The following is a 22,220-nucleotide window of genomic DNA, read 5'->3' as shown; positions in this document are numbered from 1 at the left end:
AGCAGACAATGTCTGGTTATTGCTCTCTATGTGATGTCAGCAGCCATTGATACTCAGTGAATACACAAATCTTTTGTTCAATCACTAGAACTCACAGTTCTTCTAAGTTAATCTTGCATTTCCAAATTCTACCAGGTCCCAGCATAAATTCATCATGGATTGCAAAATTGAGATATTCTAACTTAATCACTTCTTTTCCACTTATTGGCAAGAATACTTTTATGAAAAGATCTATCCCCTCATCTACAATTTGGTTGCACAGTGATACAGTTCACAACAGAAAGGCAGTTTAAAAGCTTGGTTATTCTCTCACCCCACCCCATTCTACCTCCACCATTTTAAAAAGCAGGTTTCATTATAATGAATTTTCCCCCAATGATCCTCATAAGGTGACCTTTTTTTGGTATCCATAGAAACTCATGGATTTAAACATAGTTGGTAGATTTTAATTCATTGTAATTATTATACCTACTGAAGTTCAAACTGTTCTATTGTTCATGGAAAGCCTTCTCACATTTGGCCCCTGAGTCCTCTTGAAATGTCCCAGTGCTCTTTGATAACTTCTTTGTTATTTGGTATCACAAAACTTTCCAAGTACATTTCACACAAATGCACCACAGACCTTAAATCAGCCATTTCAAGATCATAATCTGAGCCCTATGGATCTTTGTTCCTCCTGGGTTGGTCATTGGCTCTAGTCCTATTCAATAGACAGATAGTGTGTGTGTGTGTGTGTGTGTGTGTGTGTGTGTGTGTGTGTGTGCTTGACACATATTTTCATATATAATTATATAGAGAGTATATAGTTACATATATAAATTTATAGATATAGACATAGAACGAAATACCTTTATTTATATAAATACAGTTAAAAATGCCATGCCTGGGTGACTCAGTTGGTTAAGGGTCTGCCTTCAGCTCAGGTCATGATCTCAGGGTCCTGGAATTGAGCCCTGGGTCAGGCTCCCTGCTCAGTGTGGAGTCTACTTGTCCTTCTCCCTCTGCCTCTCCCCTACTTGTGTGCATGCATGCTCTCTCTCTCACTCAAATAAATAAAGTCTTTAAAAAAAAATATATATATATATAGCTAAAATGACTTACTAATTACAGACAGATAATTCTAACTCAGCACTGCAGGATTTAATAAACATCCTCTATATTACCTCTGTATTCATTTCCTCCATCCTGAGAACCCAAGTTCCGTAGCTCACAGATGTTATAACTAGAATACTTCAGGGATGCCTGGGTTGCTCAGTCAGTTAAGCACTGAACTCTTGATTTTGGCTCAGGTCATGATCTCAGGGTTGTGAGACTGAATCCTGTATTGGGCTCACACTGAGTGCAGAGTCTGCTTGTCTCTCTTCCTCTGCTCTTCCTCCCAGGCATGCACATTTTCTCTTTCTCCCAAATAAATAAAATCTTTTATAAAAAAAATAGAATACTCCATAATTCCTCATTTGTTCCATTCCATATTACTCACAGAACAGACTCAGAATTGCAATTTCAATATACAATGCTTGAAAACAGTTTTAACTTCATTTGGTGTTTGTTCATTGTTTCTCTGTCACTTACAGGACTGATACCTACATTGCCAGAGCTTAGAGCCATTGCATACGATAGTCTTTCCTGTTTAACCCTCATTTACTTCTCATTCTACAGGCATCACTACACTTAATGTTCATCAGCCATACTTATATTATCTCTAGTCACTTCAGCTGTGTGATATTCTTTCTTTAATAGTCTCCTTCATAAGGGTTCATGGAATTCAGATAACCTGACTTCTTGCATGTTGGTTAATAGTTGGTCCATGTCCTTTGTAGTTAAAAGTTGATTTTGTTAGGATTAAAATTCCAACCTCCCATTTTAGGTCTAAAATTTCTCTAGAATACAACTCAGTGTTGATCATTCTGCTTACTATTCCAGGTATGTAATATACTTGTTCAAAATGCAGTTTCTATTAGTGTTATTTTTACTATTACTATTATTATTATTTTTTTTTATTTTTTATTTTATTTTTTTTTTTTAAGATTTTTTTTTATTTATTTGACAGAGAGAAATCACAAGTAGGCAGAGAGGCAGGCAGAGAGAGAGAGAGAGGAGGAAGCAGGCTCTCCGCTGAGCAGAGAGCCCGATGCGGGACTCAATCCCAGGACCCTGAGATCATGACCTGAGCCGAAGGCAGCGGCTTAACCCACTGAGCCACCCAGGCGCCCCTACTATTATTATTTTATAAAATTTCTTTTTTAAAGATTTTATTTATTTATTTGACAGATAGAGATCACAAGTAGATGGAAAGGCAGGCAAAGAGAGAGAAGAGGAAGCAGGCCCCCTTTTGAGCAGAGAGGCCGATGTGGGGCTCAATTCCAGGAACCTGGAAGGCAGAGGCTTTAACCCACTGAGCCACCCAGGTGCCCCTAGAAAATTTCTTAAATTATACTGTTAGTATTTGTTCTGTTTCTTTGGTTTTATTCTTTAGGTGCTTCTATCATTTGTATATTTCATATTCTTTTTTTTTTTTTGCCTATATTCAGTATTTGTCACTTTCTCTTGAATCTTTTTCAACTGCTTTTTTGTATTTTAAAATTTTAGAATATTCGGTAATCTATGGAATATTTTTCTTTCTTTTTTTTAAAGATTATTTATTTATTTATTTATTTGACAGACAGAGATCACAGAGAAGCAGGCAGAGATAGAGTGGAGGAAGCAGGCTCCCTGCTGAGCACAGAGCCCGATGTGGGGCTTGAACCCAGGACCCTGGGATCATGACCTGAGCCGAAGGCAGAGGCTTTATTTTATTTTATTTATTTATTTATTTTATTTGACAGAGAGAGATCACAGTAGGAGAGAGGAAGGGAAGAGATCACAGAGAGAGGAAGGGAAGCAGGCCCCCTGCTGAGCAGAGAGCCCGATGTGGGACTCCATCCCAGGACCCTGAGATCATGACCTGAGCCAAAGGCAGCGGCTCAACCACCTGAGCCACCCAGGCGCCCCAAGGCAGAGGCTTTAACCCACTTAGCCACCCAGGCGCCCCTATGAAATATTTTTCATCTATTTTTTTCATAAGGCATTATCTGTTGTGCTTATTCATCCTTGTGTTTCTCCTGATTGACTTTTTTTTTAATTGACTTCTTTTTTTCATGAATTATTTCCATTTGAGTTTATTCCTGAGATCTATTTTATGTTTGGACAGTAAGCTGAATACCAGAATAAAACCAATTCAGTTGGGATGTATTTTAGTTTTATATACCATGGATACTATTTGTGCTTTTGTTTACAATTTTTGCATGCATGCTCAGAAGAGAAATTGGCCTGTGATTCCATTCTTGTAATATTCTTTTCAGCTTTGGTCTGAAGCTGATGATGGCCTTATTAAAAAAAAAAAAAAAGATTTGAGTAGTGTATTCTGTTGTTTCTGTTTCCTGGAAATTTTTTACGATTCCTATTTCTTCCCTAAATATTTGGATGAATTTACCAAGAAAGTCACTTATCCCTGGAAATTGTTTTCTGTAAATGTACTTAACTGGGGTTATTAGATACTCTTTTCTTTCTTGGGTTATTTTTAGGCTGCATTCTTTTAAAGAAATTATAATCTTGGATGAATTTCCAAATTTCTAAGCATAAAATTTATCATAATTTTAACAGTTTGGGATGTAAATTACAATACATAATTTACCATCATTACACCAATTAATGTAAGCAATTCAGTGCAATCCACAGAGCTGTACAACCATCACCAAAACCCAATTTTAGAAGATTTTTGTTCGCCCCAAAAAAAGTCAAGACACATCAGTAGTCTTTTGCCATTGTCTTCAACCCTTCAGCCCTAGGCAACCACTCACCTACTTTCTGTCTCTACAGATTTGCCTATTCCGGGCATTTATAATAAATGGAGTTACACAATATATGGTCTTTTGTGATTGGTTTTTTTCACTTTGCATAATGCTTTCATGGTTCATCCATGTTGTAACATGTAACAATAATTCATTCCTTTTTATAGCTCGAAAATAGTTCATTGTATGAATATTACACATTTTTTATTGACATTTGGGTTATTTCCACTTTTGACATTATTAATATTCTTCTATGAACATTCACGTGAAAGTTTTTGTGTGGACCCAAGTTTCTACTTCTGCTGAGTATATATCTTGTAGCAGAAAGTGCAGAATAACTCTTATGCTCAACATTCTGAGAAACTGTCAGACCATTTTGACAGCACTATTTACATTCCCACCTACAGTGTGTGTGGGTTTCAATCTCATCTTATGGCCTAGAACATGATCTATCATGGAGAGTGTCTCATATGTACTTGAGAAGATGATGGATTTAAGTCTTGTTGGGTTGAGTGTTTTACAGATCTTTGTTAGGTCTGTAACAAAGTGGTTCAAGTCTTCTACCTAGTTGTCAATCTTCTGCCTACTTCATCTATCCATTACTGACTCAGAGGTATAGAAGTCTTCAACTAATATTGCTGAATTCTCTATTTCTCCCTTCAATTCTTCATGTATTTTGCTGTTTTCTTCTCACATTTTGGTGTTCTCTTACAAGTTGCACATATTAACAATTTTTATGACTTCTGATGGATTGACCTTTTTTTTTTCTTTTCTTTTTTAAAGGTTTTATTTATTTGACAGAGAGAGACACAGCAAGAGAAGGAACACAGCAGGGGGAATGGTAGAGAGAGGAGGAGGCTTCCTGCTGAGAAGGGAGCCAGATGTGGGGCTCCATCCTAGAACACTAAGATCATGACCTGAGCCGAAGGTAGAGGCTTAACAACTGAGCCACCCAGGTACCCCAGTTTGGGCCCTTTTTGCATCATGAAATCTCCCTCTTATATCCAGCAACTCCCTTTCGTTGTTGTTTTAAGGTCTATTTTGTCCAGTATTTGTCTAGCCACTACAGCATTCTTCTGGTTGCTATTTGCAAGATGTACATTTTTTCATCTTTTATTTTGAATATATTTGTATCTCTAAATCTAAGGAGTACCTCCTGTCCACACATTTTTTGTTTTTTATCCAGTTTGATAATCCTGCCTTTTGATTGGATTGTTTCATTAATTCACATCTAACTTTATTATTGATATGGTAGGATCTACGTCATTTTACCTTTTGTTTTCTACATGTCTCATGTTTGGAGGTTTTGTTGTTGTTGTTGCTCCTCTATTCTACTTTGTAGAATATATTTGTATATATTAAATGGATATTTTCTAGTGTAACATTTAACTCCATTTATTATTATCAAATTTTTTTTTTTAGTTAATGGCCGTTCTAAAGCTTACAATCTATATCTTATCAGAATCTGCTTCAATTTAAACTAACTTCATTCCAGTCAGATATAGAAACTTAACTCCTCCCTCATCCCTTTTTGGTTTTATTACATTTATATATATGTCACATATTCAACAATACATTGTTGTTAAGTATGACTGTAAATAATCTTACCCCTTTTAGGGGAGCTGAAAGAATAAATAAGAGCAAAGAAATATTAATGGAGGGGGCACCTGGGTGGCTCAGTGGGTTAAAGCCTCTGCCTTCGGCTCAGGTCATGGAATCGAGCCCCGCATCGGGCTGTCTGCTCCGCGGAGAGCCTGCTTCCTCCTCTCTCTCTCTCTGCCTGCCTCTCTGCCTACTTGTGATCTCTGTCTGTCAAATAAATAAATAAAATATTTTAAAAAATATATTAATGGAGTTTGTCAGGTCAGTCTATTTACCATTTCTGGTTCTCATTTCTTCCTATGGATTCAGGTTATGCTCTAGTGTCATTCTCACTCTAACACAGCTTTGTTCTCATTGCCTCCTTTGTCTGAATGGTCAGATATACCACAATTCTGTTATGTGCCCGATCATCCAAATGTAAATATAACATTTATGTACTTTTAAAATCAGTCAAGAAAGAAGAAATGTGAATTTATGTTGTCTTTTTAATCTGAATTCTTTGTCTTGTTTTGTTTTTGTGGATTTGAGTCTGATACCATCTGAAGAACTTCCATTGTATTTCTTGTGAAGTAGCTGTGCTAGCAATGCGTTGCTTCAGTTTCTGTTTCTGTTTATCTGTTAGGTACCACACTGATAATACATGGTGGAATGGTAGGGAAAATTAAAACAAGATGTGCTATATTATGTGTATTTTACTTAAGTGGCTTTGGCAAGCTGTAATGTGATAGAAATCACAAAAAACTACCATTTCAGTTCCCCAGGAATGTTCCATTGGCTGTCAATGTTAGTAAGGAAGATGTGAATCTCAAACCTTTCATTTGTGCTCATCTTATCATCACCAATTCTCCCAGCAATGTAATAACAATCGTTGAGTTTTGGGATGAGTTTTGGTCAGTGTAGTGTGAGCAGATATGATGCCAGCAGAGGTCTTAAATGGGCTTAAGTGGGCTCACCTCTTGTGTTTCAGTGGCCACAGTAAGAAGCGTGTGCCCTGGAGGCAGCTAATCCACAGTTGGGCCCTGAAGTCAGGTATGTGGGACAGACCTCAAATGGATCCAACCATGGAGGAAAACCAGCCACCTAGAGGTCTGAAACAGTCACTACAGCTAGTCCATAGATCAAAACCCCCCAAATTCTTGCTGATGTCACTAAAGTTTTAGGACGATTTGTTCCACATTATTACAGCTCGAGTGGACTAATACAGCATCTTCCAAATTATTGTTATATAGATGACTGCCACTGTGCCTATACAAGAGGAACTGTGTCTGAATTTTGAGAATTCTTGAACTCTTGGTGCCTCTCTAACACATTTCACATGGTTAAAATCTTCCCAAACAAGTTTGGTAATGTGCCATAAAGACCTCTCCCTATACTTTTACCAAAAATAAATAGAGTTCTATTTATTTTATGCCTTTATGTAGTTAAAATACATTTTATGAATATAAAAGGGTAAAAAATTGTACAGGAACACCTTTGGATAGCTGTTATTCACAAGAGAAAATTATAATCAAAATAGGCATTTCACTGAATGTAGAGCACTGATGCCCCCAGTGTCTCTAAAGGCCAAGTGAACAAAGGCATTTAATAAGTATGGAATCCTGCTCTTCATTTGAGAGGGAACAAGCTGTTCTAAAGTGGCAGAGGGATGTTCTTAGCAGCTATTTGCAACACTGTGAGCTGGGTTATTATGTTGCTATGAAGCAGTCTATTGTCCAAATGTAACTAACTAAAGAACCTTGAAAAGTAGAAAAAGACAGAAAGAGCCAGAGAAGTCATTTCATTCAACATTCATTCATTCATGCATTCACCAAATATTCACTGACTAGGTTGACTATGTGTATAACAGCAATGCTGAGAACCGCACAGAACACAGAGATGTATCCATGCTCTCACAAAGTTTAGATACCAGCAGGGAAGATAAGATGTAGATGCCTTATGGCAGTGCCAGATATGTCCTATTAAACTGTTCCCAAGTTCAGAGGAGAGAAGGGATCCATATCTTGCTTGGATTGTCTGTGAAGCTTTTCCAGAGAAGGAGACACAAGGGTGGTGACTAGAAGAGTTTTTGACACAATACACAGCCAGAAGGAAGCAAAGATGTAGAGATAATTAGATCCATAGATTTAAAACAAGCCTGGTAAGTGAAATTAAAGCCAAACCGTGGAAAGTTTTAAATGTCATTCTTAAAAGTTAGGGGTTTGTTGTATTGGCAACAGGTGTCATGGAAGGTTTGCGCAGGGCAACAGGATGACCCATCAACCTTGGGAAGCTTTATAAATGATGTAAGGAGAGCCTGAAGCAATCATTGCAATCCACATGTAAGATAATAAATGGCAAATAATGGCAATGCAAATAGAAGAAAGAAGTACGAGAGACGCTATAAAGGAAAAACTGCCAGGGCTTGATGATTGATTAGGTACATTCATTTGTTCATTTAAGAAGTGTTGTAACTAGTGCTACAGTTATATGTAGCATGTAGTAACTGCTAGTCCTTAGAGATGCAAAACAGACATGATCTCTTCTCATGGACCATATGGTGATCTCTATTTCTATCTTAAATGCGCTGTGAAATGTGATGAAGTCCATGAATGAGAGAGACATGGTGTGATGAGAGCTTAGGTTGGGGGGATTTGATGAGTAGAGTAGATAAGGGAATGTTTCCTTGGCAATGTGACACATGACCTAAGAACGATAAGAAGGCATTAAGCGGGTGAAGACGGAAGGGAATATTCATGTAGAGGGGAAGGCATGGACAATGAACCACAAGTATGTAGGTCTGAGAGGAGTCCACTGTGGGCTAGACTCCTGAAAAATGAAAGGGAGAGGGGTGCAAGATAAGGTTGTAGAGATCATGCCTCCATCACATCCAAGGGATGCTGTGCCCTGTAGATCAGACACTCAAAGTGCCAGTGGACAGTGAGATAAGGAGCTTGCTCTAGAATATACCAACACACTGCTACCATCATCAAGAGAATCTCATCTGCTGAAATGAACAGGATGGTTAGTGCATTTACATTCTGAAGCAAGCTTATAGATCAGTACCCATTCTCAACTGCAGCTAGTCTGTGAGTCCACATTGAGTAGCTATATCTTAAACAATTGTGAGGAGGACTGCCTTTATCCTAAGAGAAATGAAAAGTTATGCAAGGATTCGAACAAGAAGCAGGGGCTGCATTATGAAGCATGGATTGGAAGGCAGCCAGAGTTCATGGAAAGAAGATGAAGTCTGTGCCTGAAAACTTATTTTGCTGGTGAAATAAGAGGTATCTTCTTCAGGTCAGAGAGCAGGGACACAGTATCTAATGGTGACATGAAAAGAATAGAGGAGGTCTGGAAGAGCCCTTGTGAGTTGTTTTAAGTAAAGGGATGGAAAAAAGAAATGAGAATGACTTGGCAGTTAAAATAAGAAAGCCTATGTTGTTGACCAGGTTGACACAGGTCTGTGACTGGATCCAATAAACTCATTGCTCTGAAATCAGGTCCAGAGAAGATCAGTATTAGAGATGAGAAGAAGGCATCAGAACTGAGGCTCCACGGGAAAGTAAGCTGGGTTGGAGGTCTGGGAAAAATGTCAGGATGGATCAGTGAAATACAGTAAATGAGAGGTAAAATGATCCCACTTAACCAGTGGATGGTGTCAAAAACCAAACTCCAGGGCGCCTGGGTGGCTCAGTGGGTTAAAACCTCTGCCTTTGGCTCAGGTCATGATCTCAGGGTCCTGGGATCGAGGCCCGCATCGGGCTCTCTGCTCAGCAGGGAGCCTGCTTCCTCCTCTCTCTGCCTGCTTCTCTGCCTACTTGTGATCTCTGTCAAATAAATAAATAAAAATCTTAAAAAAAAAAACTCCACATATTGAATAAAACAAAACAGAAAGATGAGCTTATTTCAAGGATTTTGAGCTTCAACCTCTGGGAGCAATCAATTCTGAGTCTCTCGCAGGCTAAGGGATTTTTATGGGGTAATGCAGAAGTTATTTGATTTTTTTCCAGCTGACTGGTTGCCTAGTCGAATTCTATCTTATTTGGATCAGGGTAACTGAGTCAAGGGAACAAGGAAGTCCAGAGAAGGTGAGATCAGAGTTGGCATTTGGGGACTGGCTGGTGTCCTTTGCTGATTTCTAAGCAGAGCTGTATATTCCTGTAATTACTTAAGTTTCCTTTATGTGTGGCAAGTGACCATCTTCATTTTGTCCCTGAAATAAGTGACTCCATTTTAGTTTGGCTTTATAGTGGAAGAGGAATGCTGTAAACATAACACCTAAAGATTATCACCGTTCTAGAAACTGTATATAAATGCAGGTTCAGAGGCCAATTATCTGAGTTCTACCTACTTAGTGGATATACAATTATATATTCCTTATGGAGTTGTTAGGAAAATTAAATTATTTCATACTTAAACAGTGCTTAAAATAATGCCTGGGAGGGTGGGCCTGGGTAACTCAAGTGGGTTAAGCAACCGACTTCAACTCATGTCACAATCTCAGGGTCCTCTAATCAAGCCCTGCCTGGAACTCCCTGTTCAGTGGGGAGTGCTTTTCTCCTTCTCCCTCTGCCTCCTGGTCCCCACTTGTGCTCTCCCTCTCTCTCTCTCTCTCAAATAAATAAATAAATAAATAAATAAAACCCTTTGAGAAAAAAATAATGCCTTGGGTGTGCAGGGTGGGTCCAGCCACCCTGACCTAAGCAAGTTGGGTGGGTGCCTTTTTATGATAATCACTTGCAAGAGGGGTGCCTGGGTGGCTCAGTTGGTTAAGCATCTGCCTTCCACTCAGACCCAGGTCAGGCTCCCTGCTGAGCAGGGAGTCTGCTTCTGCTTTTGCCTATCCCTGCTGGCTTGTGCTCTCTCTCTCTCTCAAATAAATAAATAAAATCTTTTTTAAAAGGGCGGGGGGGGGGTAATCAACCAGACCCTAAAAAGGAAGTAAGCCATTGAAGGTGTTGGATAGTCCTTGCTCAGTGGTGATATCAATAGAAATGTTAAAAGCAGGGCGCCTGGGTGGCTCAGTTGGTTGGGCATCTGCCTTCAGCTCAGGTCATGATCCCAGGTCCTGGGATCAGTCCCGCATCAGGCTCCCTGCTCAGCCGAAAGCCTGCTTCTCTCTTTCCCTCTGCTGCTCCCCCTGCTCTCTCTCTCTGTCAGATAAATAAATTAAAAATCTTTAAAAAAAAAATAAGAAAGAAAGAAAGAAATGTTAAAAGCATTTACGTCCCCTGGTTAGCTTTCTATAAAAGACCAACCCTAAAGGCAACCCTGTCGGGACCCCCTCTCACTCTAGAGCTTTTTCTGTATCTTCATCTAACAAACTTCTATCGTTTTACAAAAAAAAGAAAAAAAAAAGGCTAGAAGACAGAATACTAATTATGAGAGAGTTAAATGTCAACAGAAAACAAAGCGATTACTAGTAATCGCTAGTAATCGTCCTGAATTTATGGAACTCATTAAATATGCCAACAGCCGTGTGAGGTAAGTCGAAACTGCAGAAGTGAAGAGTTACTTGTAGGAATTAACACAGCAAAGATTTACTGGACAGCAGGGGACAGCCACTAAATCGCTTGCACATCCCTAATTAAGGGTCTTCTCTCCTGGGCGGTGCAAACAAGACACCCGTCAGAAGTTCAGACCACTTCTTAAAGGTGCTGTTACATCGATTTCTCACTGTTACTCGACCAGAAAAACCTCTCCGCAAGCCTCAAATCCCGAAAACCTCCTACCTTCCGCACCTCCCTCGCCTCGGAGGTCCCGCCTCTTGTCCTCACGCCGGGTCCCCACGAGAGGCGGGGCTCCCCCTGCGTGCTGACGCACGGCGAGCGTGATGACGTCTCCGCGCTCCGCCCCCCGGCTTGAATCGCGGTCCCGCGCGGCAAAGGGCGGTGGGGCGGGAGCCAACGGCCAGCGGCGGGGGATGGGGGGCGGGCCGGGAGCGCGGCGTCGAGGGTCTGGCCTGGCTGTGGACTGGGACCCCGCGTCTTCTGGCTGAGCTGCCGGTGCTGCGTAGCCGCGGGGTCGCAGCTGCCCGGCCGTGAGCGACCCGGCACTCCCGGGCGCCTGCGGGCATTGTCTCCGCCGCCGGCGTCCCTGGAGGCCAACGCCAGGCCATGATCGACTCGGTGAAGCTGCGCCGCGACAGTGCGGCCGACTTCTTCTCGCACTATGAATACCTGTGCGCGCTGCAGGACTCGGTGCCGCTGCCCTCGGTGCGCGCTTGCCTGCGGGAGGGCGTGCTGGACTTCAACGCCGACCGCCTGCGCCTCGTGGACTGGGCGCCGCTCCTGAGCACCCTCAAGATTAATAAAGATCTGCCCCTAGTCTCTATCAAGAGCTTCTTCCAGCCGTGGCTTGGCGAAACAGGTTTGTGGTTCCCGCTTCGGGGGCCCTGGAGACGGTGCCCGGTGGAGGCGGGGCACCAACCGGGGTGGCCAGTCCCGCGGTCTGGGTGCAGCACCCCGGGGACTCTTACCAGCTCAGTGGCCCGGAGTGAGTCAGTTACGGCCCCGTAGGTCTCAGCGTTCCCATCCGTGATGTGGGCCAACAGGACGCGCTTTACGTGGTGATTGCGAAGATGCACGGAGTTGCTGCTTGTAGAGCACTTCGCGCGGTCTGGGGCATCATTAAGCGTTCGACAGATCTTGCCTGGTTTTCTGGATGAGTTAGCCTGACAGAGAACAAAGCGATTTGGAAAACTGATACAGCTCAGGCTTTTGCTTCGTTTCGGTTTGAGTAAGACATAGCTCTGGGGGGCGGGGGGGAGAGCTGTTTTTGTTTTATTATTTTTAGTGACATCTTATAGTGGATAGACTCTGTGTGGTCTGAGCGAGTTACTTTTGAGCTACAATCCCCACACTTGTAAAGTGGCATTAAAACTATTCTTTCCCTCTCCTCTTAGAATTAACAGGTTGTTTAAAAGTACACTTACCTGGTGAGCACTGAGTAATGTACAAAATTATTTATTTATTTATTTTTAAAGATTTTATTTATTTATTTAACACAGAGAGAGAGAGAGAGAGAGAGAGATCACAAGTAGGCAGGGAGACAGGCAGAGAGAGAGGGAGAAGCAGGCTCCCCACTGAGCAGAGATGCAGGACCCTGAGACTATGACTGAGAGGAAGGCAGAGGCTTAACCCACTGAGCCACGCAGGCGCCCCTGTACAGAATTATTGAATTACTGTATGGTACACTTGAAACTAATATAACACAGTATGTTAACTACACTGGAATTTAAAAAAAAAAAAAAATTTCTGGGGTACCTGGGTGGCTCAGTGGGTAAAGCCGCTGCCTTTGGCCCAGGTCATGATCTCAGGGTCCTGGAATCGAGTCCCACATCAGGCTCTCTGCTCAGCAGGGAGCCTGCTTTCCTCTCTCTCTCTCTCTCTCTGCCTGCCTCTCTGTCTACTTGTGATCTCTCTCTGTCAAATAAATAAATAAATAAATAAAATTTAAAAAAAAATAAATTTCACCAAAAACAAAAAAAAAGGATTGCACAAGTTGTATAAAGTTTCTGGGCACTCAGATGAGCTCAGCCAGCACTAAACACTGTTGGAGGCAAGGCCCCTGGCCTAGAGGATCTCCTCTTCTACTGGGGGAGGCAGCAAGTAAACACAAGCACAGTGTTCTGGAAGAAGTGACCTCTGGTGCTGCAAAGCAGAGAACAATGAAAGGAATGTTCAGGGAAGACTTCTTGGAGGAGGTGCCTCCTTTCTGCAGATGTGAGAAGCTATTCAAATGGCAGAAGTGTGAAAGTTTGAGAAATATAAAAATATGGCAAAGCTAAAGTACAGGACAAGAACTTAGGGTTCTAGAAGTGAGACCTGAGACTGGAAACCAGCCTGGCAGGGGCCACACAGGGAGGGGCCTTCTTTGTCCTATCAAATAGTTGTTTATCCCGATTGTTGTGGGATTATGAAATGGATTTTTTTATTTAGAAGCTTGCTGTGCCCTCCATATGGAAGGCAGTTGATTGGGAGGAGGACAAACAGTAATCTGAGAGCCCAAATTAAGGTATAGAAAGGGAGGACTGGATTTCAGAGATCAAAAAGATAGAATGGACGGGGCCTGGTGACCAGTTGGCGGGGAGGGCAGCAAGCTTGGATGACAGTTTATAGCGACATCTTTCTGTGAGGCACAGAGCACAGTAGGAGGGAATTTGGGTTGGGAGGAAAATCTCACTTCATCTTTAATGCTTTAGGAGGGCCCGGCCGGGCATCCCAGCATGTCTGCTAGACATCTCAGGGCTGCAGGTGCAGATCTGGGCTTTATGGGGGACTGTTTGAGATATGGGAGAAACTGAGAAAGAAGAAAGAAGATCTAGAAAATCCTAAGCCTGAAGAATGTTTTTTTAAAATGGACCCACTTGGTCGGAGGCACCTGGCTGGCTCAGTGGGTTAAAGCCTCTGCCTTCAGCTCAGGTCATGATCCCAGGGTCTTGGGATTGAGCCCCACATTGGGCTCTCTGCTCAGCAGGGAGCCTGCTAACCCCCCCACCCCACCCCCTGCCTGCCTCTCTGCCTGCTTGTGATCTCTCTCTGTCAAATAAATAAATAAAATCTTAAAAAATGGACCCACTTGGGGTACCTGGGTGGCTAAGTAGTGAAGTGTCTGCCTTTCGATCAGGTCATGATCCCAGGATCCTGGGATCAAGCCCTGCATCGGGCTCTCTTCTCAGCAGGAAGTCTTCTTCTCCCTCTACCACTCCCCCTGCTTGTATTCCTTCTCTTGCTGTCTCTCTCTCTCTGGGTCAAGTAAATACATAAACAAAAATCCTTAAAATAAAAAAATAAATAGAAAATAAAATGGACCCACTTGAGTATGTTTACAAGCTGAGACAAAATACCCAGGACACAGGATGTGAAGATCCAGGAGAGAAGGTGACTATGGTTATATTTTTTTAGACCTGAACACTTGGGACACCTGGGTGGCTCAGTTGGTTAAGCATCTGCCTTCAGCTCAGGTCATGATCCCAGGATGCTAGGATCAAGTACCCCATCGGGCTCCTTGCTTAGCAGGGAGCCTGCTGCTCTCTCTTTCTCTCTCTCTCTCTCACTAATAAATAATAAAATCTTTAAAACCAAAACCAAAAAAATCTGAACAATTATCATGTGCTTTTTCTAGGCTCTGGGTTTCACATTATCTGTTATCTCTTCTGCAAGGACATTTCAATTTATCCCCTAGTAAAGAGAAGTCACATTATTCTCTCATCTCATGCAGGTGTAGTAACTGTTCCATACCTCTGAAGAGACTTGATGTATCCAAAGTAATCAGAAGCAATTACAGTGGGAAGAGACCTCAAAGTCAAGGCCACTGTACTTAATCTTGCCTAATCTTTCACATTGAACGTAAGAAAAATGTGTCATAGAGACCACTCTCTTCAGAATTCCTTCCCTGAACCTGTTCCAGTGGTTCCAGACTGGAGATTTCAACCTCCTAGGTTTGCTTATTTATTCTCACCAGCATTGCTTTGCTTTCCTCTTCTTTTTTCTTTTCTTTCCTTTCTTTTCCCTTCCTTCCTTCCTTCCTTTCTTTGATTTTATTTTAGAGCGAGAGCATGAGCAGCGGAGGGACAGAGGGAGAGAAAGAATCTCAAGCGATTCTGTGCTGAGCTCAACCCTGGGCTCAGTCTCACAACCCTGAGATCAAGACCTGAGCTGAAATCAACTGCGCTTCCCGGGCGCTTCACCTCGCCAACTTCTAGCAAGTGTGGCTGCCTCTGAGTTCAGTTTCTCTCAATTCATCTGCTTACTGGGCTTCAGTGATGTTTTTCTTTATTTGAGAGAGAGAAGGAGAGAGATGGGGGTCAGGGGTGCGGAAACAGAGGGAGAGGGACAGGCAGACTCCACTCCCAGTATGGAGTCCCGGCCCGGGGCTCAATCCCAGGACCCTGAGATCATGACCTGAACGGGAACCAAGAATCGCCACTTTAACTGACTGAGCCCACCAGGCGCCCCTTCAGTGATCTTCTAAAATGAAAATACATGCTTAAAATAATGCTTGTAAGGGCTCACCAGCACAGGATTATTGTGTATGGGCTTCGAGATTTCTGCTCTGCACAGAAGCTTGAAATCTCTGCCAAGCCTCAGGGGGCTAATTGGCCCAGAGGAAGAGGTGCTTTTTCTAATCTATCTGATTTAGGTACCTTTTTCTAACCTGCAGAGGCACCTTTACTGTGCCAGTGGTAGCCTCTGTCCTCATCAGCTTTCCTGGTAAAAGCCAGAGACTTTTTATCGGATCCTTGCTTTGGCTAACCTCTGTATTGTAATTTCTGTCTCCTCCCCCTTGTGTCTTGGCCTTTAGTCGTCCCCCACCTGCAGTATTTTCCATGGCCAGCAGGTGTCAGGCTTGGATGTCTTTGCGCAGGTGCCCTCTGACGTTAAGCTCCTCCCACCCAGACTATGTGGTCATTCCCTTTCTAGATTCAACTTGAGGGTTATCCTGAAGCCACACTTAGATATAGCATCTTGCTTTCATAGGAGCCTCTATACCCATGGTTTATATTTCTGTATCTTGTGTGGTTGATGCTTTGGGCTTACGTTTGTCCCTCAAAGAGGGCTTTAAGAACACAGAGCAGATGCTTTCTCACGGTGATAATACATATTTTGTAATAATTTTGCTTTAGGTTCTGACAGAAGTAAAGTTTGCAGAAGTCGTGTTCCTGCGATAAGAAACAAAGATGTGACCTTCCAGTTATGTAAAGCTCTCAAGTGCTGTTTAAGTATATCAAGTGCACTAAAGAACCTGGAGCTGAACGGACTAGTGCTGCGCGAGAGAGATTTGACTGCCTTGACAAAGGTAAGGCTTCTCCAGTGTGTCCTGCAAACATTGGATATTTGCTTTGGAGGGAAACTCAACCCATAAAAATTTTAACTTTTTCTTCCCACTAAAGGGATTGAATAAATCCACCTCTCTGGTGCACCTGTCTCTTGCAAACTGCCCAATTGGAGATGGAGGGTTAGAAAGTAAGTTTCAATGTTTTTTACGTCTCCTCCAACCAGACTGATCTCACGTCTCCCTGCTTGCATGTTAATTGCTGTCTGTACCTTTTCTGCCTGTATTGTCTCCCAGGCCTGATCAAACCATGGTCTCCTCTCACCTGTACACTGAAAGTTTGTCATGCTGGATACTCTCCGAACCACTTTCACTTAGATTATGTTAAGCCACAAGCCACACAAGTATATACTATATTGTTCGTATATATGTAGTGCAATACTATATATATGCAGTATAATATATACTATATTATTTCATTCATCTTTTTATTATCAAGAAATAATTATGGGAAGGGAAATAGCAAAATGTAAAGACAAAAGAATTATTATCCTTAAATAGTTAAAAACATCTGTATGCAATCATAATGACAAAATGCACTGTGTTATGTACTAAAATAGGAAATACATGCAAAGTGCTACGGGAGTATATAAAAAGTGCTACGGGAGTATATAAAATTCAGTGGTGTTGGTGGGGGGGGTGTATCATAGAGGTAATCACAGAGAAAGTAATTGTTGATTGGGGTCCTGAAGAATTACTGTGTTCATTGTGTCCACTAGTGGTCTGGGGTGTAAGGAAGGCTGCATTTTAATTTGAGGGGATTAAGACTTGACATGTTCTGTCTTACATTGCTCTAGTATATTGCTCTAGTACAGCACCTAATAAAACTCTGGGTTTAGAGTTGACATTTAAATTGACGGATAACTGATAAATGAGTTTGGGTTGTATCATTGGAAATAGGAATATAGGAATATATGGGAAGAGTTTTAGACTTTTTAGGTTTTTCTTTTTCTTTCTTATATCTCAAAAGGTACAGAGTACTTTACTGACTAGTTGGGCTTAAAGTTTGCCAGGTTCAGAATATTCAATTCGTATTCAATTCTAGCACCTAGGTAAAATTAAACTGTTGCTGTAAACTAGAATAACCCTTTATTACTGACATATTTTAGAATGCACCAATCCATCCGTTGCCTGGGAAGATTGTAGATAGTGATTTTAAGACTACAGCTATAAACCCTCCGGTAGACTCAGGAAAAGCAAATAAGTCAGAATTGACCAGACTGTATGGGCTCTTCATCTTATCGTGTGTGTGGTTTTTTTTTTTTTTTTTTTCCCTTTTAGTTATTTGTCAAGGTATAAAGAACTCTATCACTCTTAAGACAGTAAACTTCACGGGGTGTAATCTGACATGGCAGGGAGCAGATCACATGGCCAAGATCTTAAAGGTGACTTTCTGTTTAAACTTTCATGAAAACATATTCTGTGATTAAAGCACATTAATACTCCTATACAAGATGGCACATCTTTTCTTGTCTTTTGATATACATGATTACAGTTTTGGTTTTGTTGAAAGATTATTACCAGTTTTCAGTTTGGGGTTCTACCACTAAGGAAAGGTAATCCATTTAATCGTAGTAATAAAAGATCTAGTGTATAATACATTATAAATAATACTTTCATGTATTTTTAGTTCTTTGAAACAGCCCATCACCGGGTGTTATAGTGTTTCTAAAACGTAGCCGGGCCCATTTGCTGACTTTGTGACTGTGGCTGTTTTCGTCCTACAACAGCAGAGTTAAATATTTGCAACAGAACCTTATGGCCCACAAAGCTGAAAAATTTACATTTGGGCCTGTGCAGAGCAAGTCCGTTGACCCCAGATATAGAAAACAGTCAGCAGCATGGATTCTGAAGCCGAATATCCCAGTTTCAGATTCCAGCTCACCAGTTTCATAGCTTCTGACCATGGACACATTACTTAGCCTCTGTGCTTTATTAGGAGGATTATACAAACTAGTATTATACAAACTAGTATAAAATAGTGCCTGGCACATTATTAGCACTGTGAAAGTGTTTTTCTGTGATTTCTACTTTTTGCTTTTATAAATTATTGTTCATAGAAGAACGGCACCAATGATTTTCCATTTAGACTGGCATAGGAACTTTGAGTCTTTTTTTGTTTGAGCATGTAATAAGATTTCTTTCTTTTAAAGTCCGTGTTCCTTGTTAACCAAAATTTGTCTTATGAATACAGAGAACTGAATGTGTCTTTACGACTCTATCTGTGGCTAAAAATCAAACCATCAATTTCCTGAGGGAGGTCAAACTGGCTTTGCATACTGGAGGCCTCTAAAGTTGGTGTGCAAACTCTAAAATAGTGAGATCCATTGAGTTGGGGAAAGAAAATACCAGAACCTTTATATTCCTTTTGTAGTATTTAAAAAATAACCGTGTAGTTTATAATGTAGATGAAGTGTATGTGCAGAACTGAACGTGTAACTTCGTGTATATAATTTATCAATAAATAGATCCATGTTACAGAAAGTCTACTGCAGGATGCCCAGTCAAGGGTCTGGAAACCACAGGAGGACAGAATGATAGAACTTAGAGCCTCAGCAATAATAGAATTTAGAACCAATTCCCTGACTTGGCAGATAAAGAAAATAAAGTGTATAGAATGTAATTTGATTTTCAAAGTTTATGTAACTAATCAGCCACAGATCACTCCCTGGCTAGAATCTAATCACTGGCAAATTAGAATCTGGGTCCCTGAGACTCTTGAGCTAGAATCGACTGTTGAGCCTCTCGGGGTGACTCTCTTGGCTTATATGCTTATATGTGCATATAAATGTCTGACATGATAAGCCGTCCTCAGTAGGCATACCCTGCTTCCTTATCCAGATATCTTAATTTCATCCTGTTAAATCTTTGAAGTATCAGACCATGAGAAGGCACGAAGAAATCTGGGCCGAGAGTCTTCGTTACAGGAGGCCTGATCTGGACTGTATGGCTGGTCTGAGGCGCATCACCTTGAACTGCAACACGCTCATTGGTGACCTGGGCGCAAGTGCTTTTGCAGAATCTCTCAGTGAGGATTTATGGCTTAGAGGTAAATCCTAGAATTTTTTAAATGTTAAGTATGTTTAGCTTTTGGCTTGATACCATAGTCATGGGATTTTTTATTTTTTAAGCCTTATTTTTTCCAATACCTTTTACTGTGCTTTTAAGCTTCTCTAAGAGTTGCATATACTCTTTATAGGAAATACAGAGTAACTAAACAAAATTACTCATAATCTTAATACACATTTTAGCGTACCTTCAGTGTTTGTTTTTCTATAAACATGTTCATATACTTCAGAGACTAGAAGAGTGAACTCATGCTTCAGTTACTATTTCATGCTCTTCTCTTACTTAATGATGCATCATATAGTCCTCCATTATGTCGATGTACAATAATTTAATCCTTTGCGATTAGATTTAAACACTTTGTACTTTGCTCTGTCGGGAACCGTGTGTAGTGAACACATCTCTGTGACCATTGCATTAGCTCTATGGATTAAGTTACTAAAAGTGGAAAGACCTCATACTGTGACATATTTTTATGACTTACTGCACATTGCCAAATTCCCATCCAGAAATCCTGTGCCAGTTTATAATCCATCTTAATAGTACATGTGAGGCCTCTCCCCTCACAAATGCTGACTTGTGTCACTAGTAAAAACTGTAATGCTATAAAAGTGATAACCCTTCCTTTTAAATTTTTATTTAATTTTAATTTTTTTTATTTTTTTAACCCCTCCTTTTTTATGCAGGTGGGATTACTCCAAACTTTATAGCTTTTTTTTTTTTTTTTAAGATTGTATTTATTTATTTGTCAGAGAGAGAGAGAGAGTGAGCACAGGCAGGCAGAGTGGTAGAGGGAGAAGCAGGCTCCCCGCGGAGCAAGGAGCCCGTCGTGGGACTCGATCCCAGGACGCTGGGATCATGACCTGAGCCGAAAGCAGCTGCTCAACCAACTGAGCCACCCAGGCGTCCCAACTTTATAGCTTTTTAAATTTCATATGGTATGACCATCTTAAGAAGTCACTACATTTACATCTCCCACATCATTTTTAGTGACTTGCCATTATATGAATATGCCGTGGTCCATTTTGCTTATTTATTGCTAGATATATGAGCTCTTTGCAGGTTTTCACTGTTAAAAACAGTACTCTGATTCACATCCTTGCCTACGTCTCTTACTTCCTTTGGTTAAATTCTTAGCTGCTAGGTCAGAATGGCATGTACATTTTCAAGGTTTTTGTTATGTGATCTTGACCTTTTGTTATGTGATCTTGGAACAATCTCATTTTATTTTAATTTGTATTCAGTTTACATACTAGTAACATGTGGCTATTTTTATTAATTTGACTAGTTGGTTAATTATATCCTTTGTCCATTTTGTGGTAAGAGTTTGTGAGGATTGCATCGTGTTCTTTCCATATGTCTGGCTTATTTCTGTGTGTCATGGGGTTTTTAAAGACCTCAGTTACTTTAGCGTAATGGTTTATACAACACTTTTAAAAAAGGGTTCATAATGGGGTGCCTGGGTGGTTCAGTGGGTTGAGCCTCTGCTTTCAGCTCAGGTCATGATCCCAGGGTCCTGGGATCGAGCCCCACATCGGGCTCTCTGCTCAGCAGGGAGCCTACTCCCCCCCCACCCCGCTCTCTGTCTCTGCCTGCTTCTCTGCCTACTTGTGATCTCTGTCTGTTAAATAAATAAATAAAATCTTCTTTTAAAAAGTAGGGGAGGCTCATATGATAGTTTCCTCCTAAGTTAGTAGTGTTTTTTATACTTGCGCTTTTGTCATGATCCCTTTGGTTTAAATGAGTATGTTGTTCAGCCTCAGAACTATTAGTATTAGGATCATTTGTTCTGTTCTTTGACTTTTACAAGACAGTGTTCTTGACTATCATTCTTTCATGGTAAGTTCTTAACATATGTTCCCTATTCACACATTCTTCGGATTTGTTATTATTTACACCCTCTTAGACTTTTTTCTTTTTCTTTTCTAAAACTAATAGTTTTTTATATATATATATATAAAACAATACATATCTATAATATATATTACATATTATATTAATTATTACATATTTATATATTATATACATTATGTATAATGTATATATATAACAATACATATCTGCTATTTGGCTTTTTCCTTTTAAGTAGTTTTAAGAGTGATTTGGAACTCAAGATCGTAGTGAAAGAATACAACGTGGTCTCTGAGCTCCACCCAGCTTTTGCCTGTGAAGTTGACTCTGCCACTAGCATCCTTGCTGATGAGGAACCACATTTTTTTTTTAAGATTTTATTTATTTATTTGATAGACAAGAGATCACAAGCAGGCAGAGAGGCAGGCAGAGAGAGGGGGGAAGCAGGCTCCTCACTGAGCAGAGAGTCCAATGCAAGGCTCAATCCCAGGACCCCGGGATCATGACCTGAGCCGAAGGCAGAGGCTTTAACCCACTGAGACACCCAGGCAACCCCTGAGACTCCTTTTGTGAGGTTTTTCACTCACAGACTATCTAGAGTTATTCTTCACCTCTGTAATTATAAAATATGTTGGCTCATTTATTGGTACTAAGAGCAGGCTAGTCATGGCTCATCTAATTTTTTATTGGATTTTGTATTATATGTGTGTGTATGTACTTTTCTATTTTTCTTTCTTCAACACCCATTAAAAACCTGCCATGACTTCTCGTACAGAAATCTTACCTGAGCTTTTACATGAATACGTGAGAGTTGTATGTGTGTCAAATCTGTGTAGAATTGGCAAGTGACCTTTTGTCTTTCTTCAAAAGCACTTGACCTGCAGCAGTGTGGCCTCACCAATGAAGGAGCAAAGGCTTTACTAAAGGCCCTCGAAACCAACAGAACTCTGGTCGTTCTGGATATAAGAAAAAATCCACTTGTTGGTATGTCACTCCTTTTTTAATTGATGAACAAATAACAAAACAGAAAGATTGTGTACGTGTATTGACAGTTTT

At 40.8% G+C, this 22,220-nt stretch overlaps 1 protein-coding gene and 1 long non-coding RNA gene across 7 annotated transcripts in view; one reads left to right on the top strand and one right to left on the bottom strand.

Annotated features, from left to right (window-relative positions):
* LOC132025162 (uncharacterized) overlaps window positions 1-11,220 on the bottom strand; it is a 92,742-nt gene extending 81,522 nt beyond the window's left edge. For all 3 annotated transcript variants that reach the window (XR_009406442.1, XR_009406441.1, XR_009406443.1), the window contains exon 1: window positions 11,144-11,220. This is a non-coding gene — a long non-coding RNA (uncharacterized LOC132025162). The remainder of the gene's footprint in view (window positions 1-11,143) is intronic.
* Window positions 11,221-11,289: 69 nt separating this feature from the next.
* Window positions 11,290-22,220, top strand: part of CEP78 (centrosomal protein 78) — a 32,983-nt gene continuing 22,052 nt past the window's right edge. For all 4 annotated transcript variants that reach the window (XM_059411815.1, XM_059411813.1, XM_059411814.1 and 1 more), the window contains exons 1-6: window positions 11,290-11,780; window positions 16,039-16,211; window positions 16,306-16,378; window positions 17,529-17,632; window positions 19,122-19,296; window positions 22,035-22,148. In XM_059411815.1, the coding sequence (XP_059267798.1) occupies window positions 11,528-11,780; window positions 16,039-16,211; window positions 16,306-16,378; window positions 17,529-17,632; window positions 19,122-19,296; window positions 22,035-22,148 (892 nt within the window). In that variant the 5' untranslated portion in view covers window positions 11,290-11,527. The remainder of the gene's footprint in view (window positions 11,781-16,038; window positions 16,212-16,305; window positions 16,379-17,528; window positions 17,633-19,121; window positions 19,297-22,034; window positions 22,149-22,220) is intronic.

Source organism: Mustela nigripes, chromosome 9 (genome assembly GCF_022355385.1).
Source record: "Mustela nigripes isolate SB6536 chromosome 9, MUSNIG.SB6536, whole genome shotgun sequence".
Taxonomy (NCBI): Eukaryota; Metazoa; Chordata; class Mammalia; order Carnivora; family Mustelidae; genus Mustela; species Mustela nigripes.
This window is presented reverse-complemented; position numbering and strand designations above follow the sequence as displayed.